This window comes from Trachinotus anak, unplaced genomic scaffold (assembly GCF_046630095.1).
Source record: "Trachinotus anak isolate AG129_WGS33_773 ecotype Australia unplaced genomic scaffold, CSIRO_AGI_Tana_v1 ptg000007l, whole genome shotgun sequence".
NCBI lineage: Eukaryota > Metazoa > Chordata > Actinopteri > Carangiformes > Carangidae > Trachinotus > Trachinotus anak.
In genome coordinates, this window is record NW_027273858.1 from 16,696,009 (window position 1) to 16,712,089 (window position 16,081).

Consider the following 16,081-nt stretch of genomic DNA (forward strand, 5'->3'; position numbering starts at 1 on the left):
TGAGCACTGACCTAGCGATGAACCATTCATTAACTGCTACTCAACACAAATGGTAGGTTGAGGAGCGCAGCCTTGACAGATACATACTCTGACCCCATTGGGAGAGTTTAGTGCAATATCTGCTTCAAATGCAGGAAATAAAATAATAAGATTAGCATGATGGGGAGCACAGATGTCTTCTACCAGAAATGAGATTTTGGCTCCCTTGTACCAGCCTCATTCATTAGGCAAAGCTGGAGTTTGGTAAGGGATGTTCAGGATTAAGCCGTGGGTATCGCGGTCACTTGGCAGCTTTGTTAAACTTTAAGTCACCCTCGAAGTATGCCCACCAGCTTCCCACTCTCTGACACCCCCCCCCCCCCCCCCCCCCCCCCCTCCTGGGGCTGGTGGGGTCTTATCTCCAGTGGATGTGGGCTCCTCTGGCTTCACACTAAGCCTCATGTTGACATTCCAGAGGACCGAGCCTTGTGCAAACACACCAGGCCCCACCAGATGGCTAGACAAGGGAGGACAGGGCTAGGACGAAGGACGCAGAGGAGGACTAGGAGGAACAGGAAAAAACAGCAGGACCAGAATGAAAATCACTTTTACCACCAAAATGTCAGGCTACCCTAGTGATTTGTCAGCCTACACTGTCAGATTGCCTCAGGTTCTATCCTCTGGCAAATGAAGTATCCTGTCAGACTGTTACTTGAACAAAAAGCAGACATTTGTACCTCACAGAAGATTCTATCCTATAACATGGATTGTTCTTCTTGTGTCCTCCAGCAACTGCCCCATCGCCCTAAAGTCATTCAAAGCTAACACCTGAGGGTCACTGGGTTAATCCTCAGAGCATTAGAAAACCATGGAGGAAAAAACCCTCCAAATGAAAAACTCATTTAGGGCTTTGACTGAGCGTGGCAGGTCTTGTTTATCAATGGAGGGTAAAAAAAGTATAACTGCTCCATGAGGTCTTGGGGCATTTGTGTGGGGAAAATAAAACATCAGAATGGAGTCCTATTGCAGTAAACCCATGCTGCAAACTAATGGTATTGTTTTTTTATTTTGACCACTAAAAGTTATGCAAAACTGTGAGAATACACATGTAATTATAGATTTAAAACTGCAATGTTAATATTTGAGGGACTTTGCAGCATGTAAAGCAGACGAATGGATGGAGAAGAGGATAAACAAATCTAAATCTAATCTAATCTAAATTTATGCTTATAAATAGTAACATTTTATTGCTGACATGATAAGATAATTGAGAATCTGCTGTGTTTTGCTTTACCTAGACTTCTCTGTTTTGAATTAGTAATCACTTGCCTTTACATGATCACTGACTGATGACTGAGGTCATAGGTAACCCATCTATTTATTTACCCCCACACTATAATCAATATGCAACCAGAAGTGATAAAGTATCTCCTGAAAGAGCAAGCTTTGCTCTGAGTAAGGATGCATGGTGTCACATTTCTGACATCACATAAAGTCTATTTGTCTCAGGGGGGCATTTTGTCAAGATGAAACCATCTAATCCTGTATTTCATCTCCTGCCTGTGTGTGCCATCAGCCTACAGCACAATAGACAGCCGTTCTGATAAAAGTGTGCAATAGCCAGTGTGGATATCCGGCTGCCTTTCTCTCCCACTCCCTCCTTTAATGAGGGTGTATGAAGCTGTGCTTTATCCTGCCACTTTTTCTTTCCAATCCCCCTCCAATCCTCCGGGGCTATAGTTGCTTTCTTCCCCCTTATTCTATGGAAAAAGAGGAATGTTTTCTGACTGACTTTCCCCTCCAAGCCCTTTTCAGGTTCCGGAGACATGAGGGGACATGTCTGTTGGAGGAAGACATGGAATTGGTGTGTGTGTGTGTGTGTGTGTGTGTGTGTGTGTGTGTGTGTGTGTGTGTGTGTGTGTGTTTGTGTGTGTGTGTTTGTGTGTGCGTGTTTATTCAGAACAAGTTGAAGCTTGGTAATAGAGGGGATCCAGATTTATGTTAAAGAACACCTTATTTTTTGTTTAATATACTCACCTTTGAAAAAAACCATGTTATTACTCATCATTTTACTGGTCTAAGTGTACAGCAACATTTATTCTATTCTATAATCATAATAATCAATCATATGTTTAACTTCCATATGACTTCCACATTATTATTTGGTTGCTTTGGTAGCTTTGTCGATTAACTTTTGACTATCATCAAGTGCAAATTTAAAGGCTCCCGACACTTGCTTCACTAATACCATGACCTATGAGAGGTTCTATCACTGTCGTGCTCTGTGCCACCATTACTGAACACAACCACATCCGCGGCTGCCACTATCAATCACCCTCACTAATAGATCAGCTTTGATTCACTTACATCAAATCAGATAAATCAACTACTCACTCTGTTGAATTAAATCTGTTCTGATAAGAGAAAAAAAGAGAAATCAATCAGCTAATCAGAGCACCTATTAGTCTGCCAGGAAACTAACAAAGACTCTTTGTCTGATCAAAGATCCAGACACACAGCCACACCATCATGACAGTGATGAGTTCCCTGTTCATTAACAAAATTGCTTTGACCGCTGGCATAAAGTTTAGAATCTAACTTGATCAAATGTACTGTGTTTGCGCTGAGCTTTGCAGTTTTGCATGAAGACTTTGACTCTCAGGACAACTGAAGTCATTTTTATGTAAAATGACACCACTCCTATCAGAATAAACTAGTCTGAAAAACCCACTTACTGAGGCTCTGCAGATTTATGGTGGAAAATCCCTCCTCTCACATAGTAAGTAAGGAGTCAAAGAGTAAAGTCAAAGCATACAAGTATAAATAGTTTCTCCTAAAAAGTCCTGAGTACTTCAAATGACAGCTAAAGCATCTCCATCCATATCAGATGCTAAGAAAAAATATTTAGCTCAGAGGAATGTGCAGTTTAATGATAACAAATTCTTCCAACTTATAAAAACAAAACAAATTCTTTGCCCGTCACTGCAAGAATGCACAACTTTGTGCAACTTAAACATCCAACAAAGTCAGAGAGTAAGACAAGAATTTTATTTTTCCATCATTTATTTTGCAAATGTGCCATAAACACTTGCAAAAAACATCTTAAAGTTGGTCCAGTAGAAAAAAAAAACAAAAAAACACTTGAATGATTTAATACTTTGTTTCTCAGCTTTCAATTCTGTCAAGTAAATTTGGAGTCTATATTTAACTCTAAATGAGGGAGTGGATTGCTAATAGGTTTTTCCAAAATCTTTTGTCTTTCAATTATACATAAATATCCAGAAATCAATCTCGTTTCCTAAAGCAAAGCTAAGAAAGAGTAAAATGACTGGATAGAAATGGCATCAACATCTACATAAGAAAGGGATTAGCTGACTATAAAATGTACACTTTTTAAAAATTTAACTTAAAATTCACATTCATATATAAAACTTACAAAACCTGGATCTTTCAAACCTACTAAAAATAGCTTTTTTCTGTTACTGTTGAAAGATCATTTTAAATTACCATAAATTTAATGAATTATTTATGTATTATCAGCATCATTAATGTCATAATTTCTGCCATATTGTTTTTGTTCTTTTTTCCAGACTTTTTCGATTTATTTCAAAAACACATAAGTCAATAAATTAACATGCTACCTCAGTCCCTGAAAGCCAATACTCAACTGTGTTACTGAGTGAGAGTAAGACAGGTGTCTGTGTTTATTAAAGTGTTGTATCCATGTCTGTAAGTGTGAGTGTGTGTGTGTGAAGAGAAATATAGTACACATAACCTGTTAGCAACCTGCCTCAAACTCAAAAGTAGGGTAGGGAGGGATGGGGTTATTTCGGAGTCCATACAAAAAATAATTCATTGTAAATATATAATATATATTTATACATATTTGAATATATTTACAAATATACCCAGCACTATACATTATACTGTGTATTTTTTTTTCTCCAGAATAATTGGGAAGGTTTATCAAGAGAACTGAAAAAGAAATGCATCAATATTACAAAATAAACAGGAGAGCAGTCTCTATATGTGCTCTCCTCCTATTCCTCTGTTTTGTTAGTCAGAGCTTTGTCTCTCAGTCCTTTTCCTATTTGTCATCCTCTTCTAGTCCCTTGTTTTAAGTTCACGTCGATCCATACATTCCTCCAGGAGCAAATAACAGTCTTGGAATGCCAGCCACTGGAATGGGATCACCAAACAAGTAATGCCGATGATTGCAAAAAACTCTCTGGGCACAAACATGAGAACCAAACTGAAAAGTCTTTGTGTTTATATGAAGGGAGAGGAAGAGGAGGGTCCCCAGTGAATGTCACGTCATTCAGTCAGTAAAAAACAGCTTTTGCAGGGTCCCTGTCCTCTCCTTTAAGACCATGAGCCTGTAGTGTGTTTGTGTGTGTGTGTGTGTGTGTGTGTGTGTGTGTGTGTGTGTGTGTGTGTGTGTGTGTGTGTGTGCATGGCAGTGTGAGTGTGTGACAGCAGCGCTGCCACCAGCCCAGTCCCGACTGGGTCCATTAGTCCACTGGGAGCCAGAGGGGTGATGGGGGGGCAGGAGGTTGGGTGGATGTCAGAGAGTGTGTCTGTGCTACGTGTATTTTGGGATGTTGAGGGGTAGGACTGGGGCAGATCGAGCCGGGATAGAGGGGGCGGGTAGGGGCTCATGTCTTGACGTTTCCGTTGATGTGCTGGTACTTGGGGAGGCAGGGCTCGTCCGGTAAGGGGTCGTGGGAAAACACAGAGTCGTCACCGGAGGAGCAGGAGCTGCGGGTGTCGGGGAAGCTGGGGGAATACTGCTCTGCTGGGGCGCACAGGTCCAGATACTCCTGTAGACACAGACAGAGGGAAGACAAGGTTGGGTGGGATCATTTACACTCAGACACAAGCTCATATGTTACAAAAGGGAAAGACGCTTCGGAGGAGTGAGAGGAGAAAGACCTAGAGCAAACAAGAGAACATAAATATAGTGCTGAAACCCAGTCAACAAGAACAGGGACTTTCCAGAGGAGGGTGAGAGAGGGAGAGAAGAAGAGTATCACCTTCATTATGATATTTATCTAAATCATAAAAAAATCACCCTGTGAAAATTTATGAAACAGAGCAGAAAAAATAATCTTCAACTGGATACTGTACGAAAATATTTGCAGGAATAATAAGTCATAAATTGAATGTTGGACTGCTGGCTGATCCAGTGGAGCTTGAAGATAGCAGGGATGACCTAGTTGCAGCTTTGGTCCACTACAAAACAGTTTCATGTGGTTGTGAAGTTTGGGGAAAGCAAGATACATTTGGACCAGAGAACTGGGGCAAAGTTGCAGCATCTCAGTCTTTACAGCATCCCCTCACATCACTCTCCAGTTCAGTCTAAACAGAGTGAAATGTGACATCTGAACCCGAAATGCCCAGCATAAATGTTATGAGAGGGCTGAGCACAACACTCAACTCCAGAAAAATGAAGAAAGATGAAAACCCCAAGAAATCCTGTTATTCATTTTTGAATCTGTCCAGTGTTGTTAAGTTGTTTTGGTCTTTTCATGTCGGCTGAAACACCCCTCTCTCCCTCCTCCTTGTCTTTCATGGCTCTTATTGGGACTAGTTGAGAGGAGGAAGAGTTCTTGGGGTTTTCTAGAAAATGAGCACTGGCTTCCATTTTCCCAGCTCAACACGAGAAGGCTCACATTACTAAAGACCTCCACATCTGCCAGCGGTTTGGGGCAGAGGGAAAGGAGGGGGGCGGGCAGGAGGCAAGAAAAAGGCGCTTTATTACTTTTCAAAAGTTCAGACTCAAAGTTGGGCTTTTTTGGCATAAATTCATGAAGTTCCAACTCCAGAGCAGACGAGTCTTGACAGCTTTCCATCGGCGGCCTCTTTTCAGGTCGGCATGCGGATATCACACAAGACAGGAAGGGGAATGGAAAGAAATGCAGGCCATCGTAGGGAGCGAGCCATGGATGTGATGATTGGGCAACTTCACTGGGCCGTAGCGGCCATGTTGGGCCTGGATCAAATCAACCAGCCGTTTTTTCGGTCACCATTTAGCCTAATGCTCCCAAAGCTTTCAGCAAAATGCTGCTGAAGCCTGCATGCACTGGCAAGAGTGTGATTTGGTTTGGATTGAGAAACTTGTTATTGTGTGTAGGAATGTATCATGTAATTCTATTTTATTGTTATGAAATACTGGACTCCGCCAGGAAATTGTAGGATTAGTGCAGCGTGGTTCCTGACCACCCGGAATCCAGGAACTTAATGGAAGAAGAGTGACAGAGCTGCACTCACCTCGTTGGTGCTGAGGGTGAGGATGCGATCCAGATCCTCTACTAGCTGCTTGAAGGTGGGTCTCTGGGATGAGATGGCATGCCAGCAGTCTTTCATCATCATGTACCTGAGAGAAAGAAAAATTTGAACTATTTTACACAAAGGAGGAGCAAAAGCAGAGTAATTCAGTTTTGTAGGAATTATTCAGCTTGTCCAGAATCAGGCTGTGACCCTCCTCATCCAGCTCGTCACAACTTGAATTTCAGCTGAAATGACTTATTCCTCTGGAATCAGGTGTCCTCATCTCAAGGAATAAATCAAAAGAGCAGGCGCTCTCTGACGCCATCTCAATTTCTTACATTTTGATGGGCTGCTGCTGATCACAAACATGCCTCCCAGTGCTTTGGGTTTTTTTCTTAAACACTATAATGTGTGTGTGTCATGCACTGCTCTCTACTATGTTCTCCATCAACCCCCTCAGTGTGGCACCATGGCAGAACTGTGCCATTGTCCGCGACTGCAGAGGACTTATTGTGAAAGAGGACACTGATAGCAGCCAGTCACAGCTGTGCAGAGGCCTGACTGAGTGGACACAGAGCCCCGGAGTCATGGATCTGATGGAGACTGGGATGGCGCTGAGTCTCAGTGTAAGAGTAAGTGTGTATTTGAGTATTTGCTTGTTTAGGGAAGATGCCAGTTGGGCGGAAAGGAGCAGAACTTACAGCTCGTTGGTGCAGTTGCCAGGCTTGTCCATGCGATGGCCTTCTTTGAGCAGCTTGAAGAGCTCTTCAACAGGAATGCCAGGATAGGGTGAGCCCCCTAGGGTGAAGATCTCCCACATCAGCACCCCAAATGACCAGCTGGTAAGACAGAAACAGACACATATACATTAATAATTAGTCGTGATATACAACAATGCTAAACAACTCCCAGTGTAATATAAACCACATGAGTCTCACTTTCCTTTAACCCACAGATAATTTACATAGAGTCACTTTGGCAAAGTTTGGATACAACTTCAACATTGTGACAGCAGTGGTGTCAATGCCCTCTTTCTGCCGTCCAGTGGCTTGTGGCGCGAACCCGCTCCCAGTGCCACTCTGGCCCTGATCTCAATGATGGCTTTTGTGCCCGGCTGGCCGGTCACACAGGCTGGCATTGTCCAGTCACACCACACCAAAACAAACAGTCGACCACCCACAGCAAACAAAAGAGGAGGGAGAGGATAAGCGACAGCTAGGGAATATTAAGTATTAACTACTTCCTCATCGCAGTATCCGGCGGTTAAGTGCTGCTGATCTCCATCGCTGCCATGCCGTATTTTTATATCAGAGATCCAGAGGGTTTCAAATGAATCATTCTTGCCCTGACAGCATGCTTGATTCATGTCCACACAAAGGTTGTATTATAACACACACACAGACACGCTTGAATGTGTACATACACATGAAGGCAGCCACAGGCCATGTTGGTGTTGCAACCAGCAAAGTAAGCACGGACAAGCAGGTCGGGCGTTTATCAGTTCCTCCATCTGTTTACACAACCAGCCCCAGGTTTGGTCTCTGCTCTATCACTGCGTTGTATCTCTCCACTTGTTGACACACACATCTCTCCTTTCTGTGCTACTTTGTAACCGTCTCTCGGTGCTCGTCAGCCTGTTGGCTTGTGCAGGTTCGTGTCCACCTGCAACCAACTGTGACTCACCAAATAAACAAGCACACCTACACACTCCGGGTCACCTCAGAGGACCACACATTTAACCTTATGTGGATTTGTCCAAACCTGTGGATTTATGTAGGCTGATATTCTGTAGTCATTCATACCTCATTACATTCATGTCTCAAGCTGTTATGGTGTAAGTTCCAATATTGTTCCAGTATTGACTGGAAGCAACATGAATATAAATGTCACAGAACCACTCAATACATGTTCAGTGGATCCGATCAAAACATGAAGATTCAGGGCTCTGAAATGTGGTAGAGGAGCTCGAACTGAAGGAAGACGTTTGTTTTTCTTGTTGGTGGTGGTGGTGGTGGTGGTGGTGGTGGTGGAGGGGGGGGGGGGGGTGAATCAGACCCCCCACACTGCCTCCACCAAGCCTGGCCACTGACATCGTCTCTCTGGGCTTGGGCTACAACTCTTTACCCTTACCTACACCAGCCACAGCTAAGTCCCCTGGGCCCATTTGTCAAAACAACAAGAGGCGAGATTCATTGGAATTCATGTATTCATTTAATCTGATGTCATGTATGGATCGCCTGCGCTTGTGGCGATGTTTGAGCGTAAGCCCACCACCCTCCGCCTCCCCAACACCTCTCCTCATCTTCCTTCTCTCCTCATATGCTTTGTGAAAAAGCCAATTACTAAAAGTGAGTGATGAAACATAATTAGCAGTGAGCTGATAGAAAGGACTACAGCAGCCACTTCATGCCGGCACCCCCCACTCAGTCCCATGCACTCGCCCAGTTTATTGATCGGTGCTGTGCTATGGAACATGAAGGGCATGATGTGTATGCACACATAGTATTTATGTGCACAAACACATATACACAAACATGGACAGTAGGGAGATTCTCTGTCCAAGTGCTTAACTGGATGAGTGCTATGTTTAGTGTGCTACTGGTGTATGACTCATAGACACACACGCACACACACACACACACACATACACACAAAATCTCCTTTCCCAGGGGTCAGCATGAAAGGCATTTATCTAATTGCCACATACACTTTCTGCCGCCAGTGTCTGAAGCAGAAACTTCAAACAACGCTGTCAGAACGCATAAGACTCAAACACCAAAAAGAGAGGGACGCTCTGCCTTTGTTCTGTTTTTAGAATGAGTATTCTTGAACTTGAAAAAAAGACAGAGACAGAGACGGGTCAGCAATTCGCATACCAGATGAATGAAAATAAGAATGATGGAGTGAAAGGAAGGAGGGGGAAGATTATTTTGATCATGGAACGGCTCCAAAAAACGATGAGCCACATGTTCAAAGTGTTGCTGAATGAGGACAGGAGAGTGAAGACGGGACGGCAGTGGGTTAAACGGGGTGGGTGTAGGGATGATGAGGCCCGGACCAGAGGGCTGCAGCATTGTTGCCTTCAGACATGTGTGGAGGCCCAAAAGGAGGGGAGACTTCCGAGTCAAGCCGGAGGAGCAAGGATGAGGTGATGGGGGAGGTGATGGGGGAGGAGGCGCTGGTGGGCTCCGGGCTCCTTCCAGGGCCCTTTGAAGCTGGTCAGATTAGTAACACAGCATTGACTACAAGTCTAGCGTGAAATCCTCACTTTTGCTACAGACTGACCAGTGCTGGCCTCCTATAGCCAGTCATCCCCCACCTAACACTTACCAGCACTGCACCAAAACACCTCACCCACTCCCTTCTCCTGAACCCCTGAAAAACAATCCTCTGACTCTGACTGCAGGCTACAGGAGACCAGCTGGGCTCCACATGGCATCTCAAAAAGAGCAGCACTAGAATGTTTTACTCTGTTTTAAACATGATGAGAAGGTTTTCTTGCATCACGGGTGATTTTTGCATCACAGATTTGCAGTTGTGGGGCACAGAAACAGTTTGTTATATACTTACACATCACTCTGGTGCGTGTAGACCCGGTCGAACAGCGCCTCTGGAGCCATCCATTTTACCGGGAGACGACCCTGAGGACACACACACAGGTGAGAGGTCAAACAAAATCAACACACAAACCACCACTGAACACCTTCATGTCTGGCCTCATCAGCATGCTTGCATTAATTCACTGATGGGAGATCGCATTACTCCTGGAAGGCCTGAGGAATACAGCACTAGGTACCAGGAGCGACTGTCTGGGGGGAGGATTTCCCACAGGAACATTTACATTGTTAAAGCAATAGAGCTGATAAACAGGGTCACAGATAAAGGAGAGAGTTTATCTCTATGTGCTATTAAAGCCCTGGCTGAGAAGCTAAGCAGAAGACGAGACGACCTTGGTCGATATCTGTGCGGTAGCCTAATGGCAAGAATAATCTCATTGGACACTCAGCATTATTAAATGGAGAAGCAACATCTAAATAAGTCCTTATAAAACAGATTTTTCAGCTGCTGTAATTACTAATAGGCAACAAGCTAAACACATAATAAATGAAAAATTGTACCTGGGGATTTTCATTCATTGCATAAAGACTTTAATTGTGAACCTACATTGTTTTTTCACAGGGAAATATAAGAACAAGACAAATTGGTCCTATCGGACTGAAGACAAAACAAAAAAAGAAAAAACATGGCCCCACAATGATAGCTCTGTCTAGATTGGTTTATCGCAAGTGATCATCATTGTAGCTGCTGTCATTGTCCTAATCATCATTACCATCATCATCATCGCATATTGTTGTTGTTGTTGTTGTTGTCAGCTAGTTCTCAGCATGATTGTGCATGCGATGAAAAGGCAACCATGCATATTAAATGAGGATGTGCAGGCAATGCTGCTCCGCGCTGGGAAATATAGGCACTATGGAGATGTCAATTAAGTTTAAGCCGCTCCCCTCTCTCTCTCTCTCCCTCTCCCTCTCATGCTCTGTCTCTCTTTCTGGCTAATTGTGTAAGTGTCTGTGGAACCAAAGGGACAAGAGACTGAGGGATAAACAAGGCAGAGTCTCCAGAAGCTCTACATTCACAGGCTGCCTGGGAACCTGCAGCTTCTGCCAAAACACCAGCCGAGGGAAAGAGTGAAACAGAATGATGAGGGAAGAGAGGGATTTAGAGAAAAAAGAGAGAGACAAGTGGACTAATCTCTCAAAGACATTCCACATCATTCAATGTGCAGCGTGCAGGTTGAAGACTCACATTGGTTGTCTTTTTATAGTAGTCGATGTTGTGGACGTCCCTGGCCAGGCCAAAGTCAGCGATCTTCATGACGTTGCTCTCTGTGACCAGGACGTTCCTGGCTGCCAAGTCTCGGTGTATACACTGTGATGGAGAGGGTGAGAAATGAGGGAAGTGGAGGTGGAAAAAGTGAGGGGAAGAGAATGAGACAGTTACCTCACCCCATAAATAAATCAACTCTGAAACAGGTGTATACTTCATTTGGAATGGTGTTAAAATGTTTGTGGTGCACGTAATCATCCAGAAATCTCCTGCACCGAGGCAGCACTTGACTGAATAACATGACGCCACAATGACTGCACCAACATGAACATGTCTGGATAAGTAAAGATTCCTCACATACTTTGCCACATGTATGGTCGGATTCTGTGCATCAGTGCGCATGTGCATGCATGTACGCGTGTGTGTGTGTGTGTGTGTGTGTGTGTGTGTGTGTGTGTGTGTGTGTGTGTGCGTGTGAGACAGTATGCACTGTCACATTCCAACAGTGAGAGGGAGCGTGAGGCTGCGTTTGGCCAACATGGCTGTACCCCCATTGTGAAAACTTCACAATTCTTCTACACAGAGGGGCTTTTGTTGTGGAATGAGAGACAATGCGGGGATTGGGCAGGGGGTCAGAGTAGTGTTTTTAGGAGACAACATTCCCACAGTGACGCACAAGCAAGTTCCCTATGTAAAAACCTTTCTGGATACAGCACATCAGACACTCTGTACTGGCACACAGATCTGTCTGGGCAGCCAGCAGAGAGGGATTGATGTGAGGACAGGAAATTTTGTGTGCTTGCGTGCGTCCTCCTCTTACCTTCTGTGATGCTAGGTACTCCATGCCTCGTGCCACCTGGTAAGTGCAGGAGACCAGATCTTTGAAAGTGAGCTGTTCATCCGAGACACGGGCGATGTCGTAGGAGTACTCCATGCCGGGCGGCCGACGGGCTCGGAGATACTCCCTTAGGTTGCCTTTGGAGGCGTATTCCACTATCACATACAGGGGGCCTGCAGCAGAGAAAAAGACTCACATTACCTTTTGAACATGGTCATAAATGATTCCCTTTGAGAGAAAAAGGCACCGAACTAAATTCAAGGTGAATTTTTAATGGAATACATAAAGAACAGGCAGCTCTCATTTGAATGCCAAGACTTGCCAAGAAAAAATGTCAAGAAGATTCCTGTACAAAAACACAAGGATGTCTGCATGGAAAACACGCTCCAAATCACCAGACTGATGCAGAGTGCTGCATCCCAGAATTTATGTAAATGCCTGAGACTCATAAAAGTTTCTGCAATTATTTTCATCAGGGATTGAACAGGTGTGAAAAGAGTATTCACTGTATTTATTTTCATTCTTCATACAATTATGATTTCATGAATAGAAATCTCCTGGGTGCCCAGCTTTATCCAGTTAAAATCCAACCTCGACATATATGAATTTGTTTGAAGCATGAAGCAACCGTTAGTACAATATTTTATGCTGCACCTTAAAAAGACAACGTGACACCAGATACTACATCTACAAATGATCAAATATTTTAAGTGTATCACTTGCGTAAACATCAGTGTAGTCTGATTCCCTTCTTAAGGTGGTACTGTTTGATGTTACGTCCCATGCTACTCACCGTCTTGTGTACAGGCCCCCAAAAGATTAATGATGTTCTTATGTTTGCCAATCATCTTCATCATTTCCATCTCTGACACCAGGTCAGACAGGTCTTTCTCAGTGGCGTCATCTAAGAGAAGAAGTTGGATTTAAAAACGGTGTCAGGAAAAACTCCTCAAAACAAACAAACCGGTCCCATCTTCTCTTTAACCCTTTGACTCAGGACTCAGGGGCTACCCTGCCAGACAACACCTTGTTTTGTAGGTGCTTCTGATTAAGTGCAGCTGACAGACAATGTGGGCTAAAGTTACAGCAGCTAGGGAAGCTCCTCACACAGACTACAGAGGCATCCTTTCAGTGCCAGGGAGAGGGAGGAGGAGGAATTAAAGACGCTCAATCTGGATTCATTATCTGCTGCACAGGCTCTTTTTACAGGGCACTGATTGAGCCAGTAGAGGTAGCCACACAGTCAGAATGGCATTGCCTGCATTCCTCTGCACCATTACTTTACCTGGAGTCCTTCTAAAGAGCAGATTTCCATTGTCAAGGTGGGTCCAATAACCTGCTGCTGTACCTGATCTAATTGCCCCGCCCCTCCCCAATCCCAAACCAACCCGGTGCCCCCTCCTGCTGCTTTCATTAATCACTCCAGTGCTGCTAGTGTGACTTGCCTCTTTGTGTGGGTGCTGACTGAGATCCAGCCAGCTGCTGCTCTGAGGTCAGGTATGTGGCTGCCCCTAACCCTTACCTACCCAACTCACCTCCCCCTAGCCGTCACTCAGCAGCCACCAATAACGAATAATAATGGCCTCCGTCTTGCCCTTTGCTGAACCCTCACTGGAGTGTAAATCACCTATAAAATGTACTCAGGTTGCCCACAAGACATAATGCAGCAGTGTACATCCCAGTGGTCTGATTTTAAACGTAGGCCAGACGTTTACCATTACAGCCTCACTGTGATTGTGCACTGGCAGGAGGCCCACTTACCTTTCAGCATCTTGACGGCGACAGTTACAGCTTCCTTGGGTTTGTCCTTATCGATGCCCAGAGCCTCTGCCATTACAACTTGGCCAAAGCAGCCTTCACCTAGGGGCTTACCCAGGGTCAACCTGCCGCCACCAGACAGCAACACAAAGAGGGAAAGAAGAAGAAACAGACAGGAAAATGATTAGCTGCTGAAACGCTGCTGAAAAACTCATCAACCTGATCTGACTATGGCATCAATTCCCTCTCTGTGCAGAAATAAACAGGTTAGATAGAGTAAGAGACTGACAGAGGGAATGAAACCAGGCACCACGCCAGTTTCTCAACCTCGCCCTGTCTTTTTTTTTTTTTTTTTAACTAGATCGCTCTCTCTGTTTCAATCAGATTGTGTCTGTGTGAGTGCTTTATTGGCGCGGTGACTGCAGCCCGTGCCAGGGCAGTAGGTAGGAAGGCAGACATGGCAACGATAATCACCTGATAAAGCCAGTGAGAGGCACTCATTTCTAAACTGTTTACCCTGCCTTGGCATGTTCCAATATACACTCTTTACAAGTAATTACACAGGGCTTAGCTTAGCTCAGACACATTAGCCTGTGATGGATGGTATGCTGACTTTGTGTTGCCATACAGGTGGGTCTGACCATAATACCAGGTGGAATTTAAGTACTATTTTATTGTAAGCCATGTCACAATGGCTGCTGTGTTAAACTTAATGTCCAAACTACATTACACTGATTGATATAGTGAAGAAATTAAACTTATACACATGCTCTTTCACAACTATCCATCGGAGCCACGGCACCTATCTGACCCCTCAACTGGTGTACCTTGTTGCTTTTTCCTTTGATTGACAGGCGCTGGTCCCACCCCCTAAGGCCCAGTATCCTGGCTATGTAAAGAATCACATTGCACACTGTAACACAATCCCCTATCTGTCCGCACACACTCGCCACGCTCAATGGCAACCATTCTGTCCATCCAGCCACACATAATCAATGTTATTTTTCCTCCATGCAAACTGCAAACGTTAGCATTCCTCAGCGTTCTGCAATCCCAACATGATCCCTCAGGCGCTGGGATGACAGGCAAGGAATAAAGACCCACACAGAGAGACACACAGAGACGTATTCAGCCTAGACAAAACATCTCCTTCCATCAATTAAAATCAAAAGTTTTCACCAGAGTGTCCTTCTGCATGCACACACAGGGTCCAGGATTACTTCAGAACATTTTTTTTTTTTTCGCTGATGAGTGATGGTAAAATTTATGATCCAAGCTCTTTTTTTACAACCATTTTAACAAAAGACAGGCCTTGATGTTTATGCTTTGGGATTTTCCCTTTTCTTTCAAAACCGGGGGCCTCAAGTGGGTATTAAACTACTCTAACCTTTGCTGTCCTATTAAATCCACCCTGAAGCTTATCACTGGCCGCTGCAACTGTGACTAACCAAAACCTCAGCGGTGCTAATTCCTCTGGTATGAAACTGAGCAAACACTCCTCGTCCAAACATGTAGATAAAAGCTGCAAGTGCTAACCACTAATTAGCACAGCTTCATTCCATAGCATCAGAAGCATGTGTGTGTGTGGGACTGTGTGTGAGTGAGAGTGTGATGTAGCAGCAGTTGTAATGATGAGGCAGGGGGCAGGGTGCCAAGTTCAGGTCATTTTACAGCAGCATGAATCAGTAGCCTTTATCTCAGCCACCACAACCATTATTCACCAGTTGGTCATTATTGCCTGCTGTCTATCAGTGTTAATGGCACTCTCCCACTACAATAACAATTATCTGATCATTTAGCTGCTGAGATACAATCACACAGATGGTCATTGTTTTGTAATATTGGTGTTATCAACTCCTGAAATGCACCCTTTAAGCCACAGACCGTTGTAGTGGCAATGAGGACGAGGGCCGAGAGTGTAGCAGTGATAGTTGTTATATGAATACCCCTTCCAGATGACAGTGTGATTGTGTAGCTGTGATCATAGACATAAAAAACTGACAGCCTCACCTGTCTCGGGCAAACTCCCAGCGCGGATCCTCAGGAAGGTCATACTCAGGGATTGGCTCATCGTGCGCGGAGCTCCGACGTGTTGTGATGCGTACCAGCGGCGTGCTGGAGTTCATGGAAGAGCTTGAATCTGCCGACACCTACAGGAAGAAAGGCATTGGCTGATCACCGCAATCTGGGTTCACAGGTCAGCTAAAGCTCCAAGACATCTCTAGAGGAGTCTGAGTAAATGTGTGTATGACTGTGGTGCTTTAATTGAAATGAACAGCAGGGCACATTAAGATGTGTGTGTGTGTGTGTGTGTGTGTGTGTGTGTGTGTGTGTGTATATATATATATATATATATATATATATATATCTTTAATTCCAGTGGCTGATGCTTCAACATTACTGTAGAGT

General features: G+C 44.3%; 1 protein-coding gene across 6 annotated transcripts in view; it reads right to left on the bottom strand.

The window, feature by feature from the left end:
• Positions 1–3,008: 3,008 nt before the first annotated feature.
• The window catches only part of fgfr2 (fibroblast growth factor receptor 2), a 39,093-nt gene continuing 26,020 nt past the window's right edge, over positions 3,009–16,081 (bottom strand). For 4 of the 6 annotated variants that reach the window (XM_071481044.1, XM_071481048.1, XM_071481042.1 and 1 more), the window contains 9 exons: positions 15,683–15,821; positions 13,676–13,797; positions 12,708–12,818; positions 11,897–12,087; positions 11,056–11,178; positions 9,820–9,890; positions 6,951–7,088; positions 6,250–6,355; positions 3,009–4,799 (listed from right to left, as the gene is read on the bottom strand). In XM_071481044.1, coding sequence (XP_071337145.1) covers positions 4,635–4,799; positions 6,250–6,355; positions 6,951–7,088; positions 9,820–9,890; positions 11,056–11,178; positions 11,897–12,087; positions 12,708–12,818; positions 13,676–13,797; positions 15,683–15,821 — 1,166 coding nt within the window. In that variant the 3' untranslated portion in view covers positions 3,009–4,634. Of the gene's footprint in view, positions 4,800–6,249; positions 6,356–6,950; positions 7,089–9,819; positions 9,891–11,055; positions 11,179–11,896; positions 12,088–12,707; positions 12,819–13,675; positions 13,798–15,682; positions 15,823–16,081 lie in introns of all 6 variants that reach the window. The other 2 variants (XM_071481043.1, XM_071481045.1) reach the window with 1 other exon arrangement.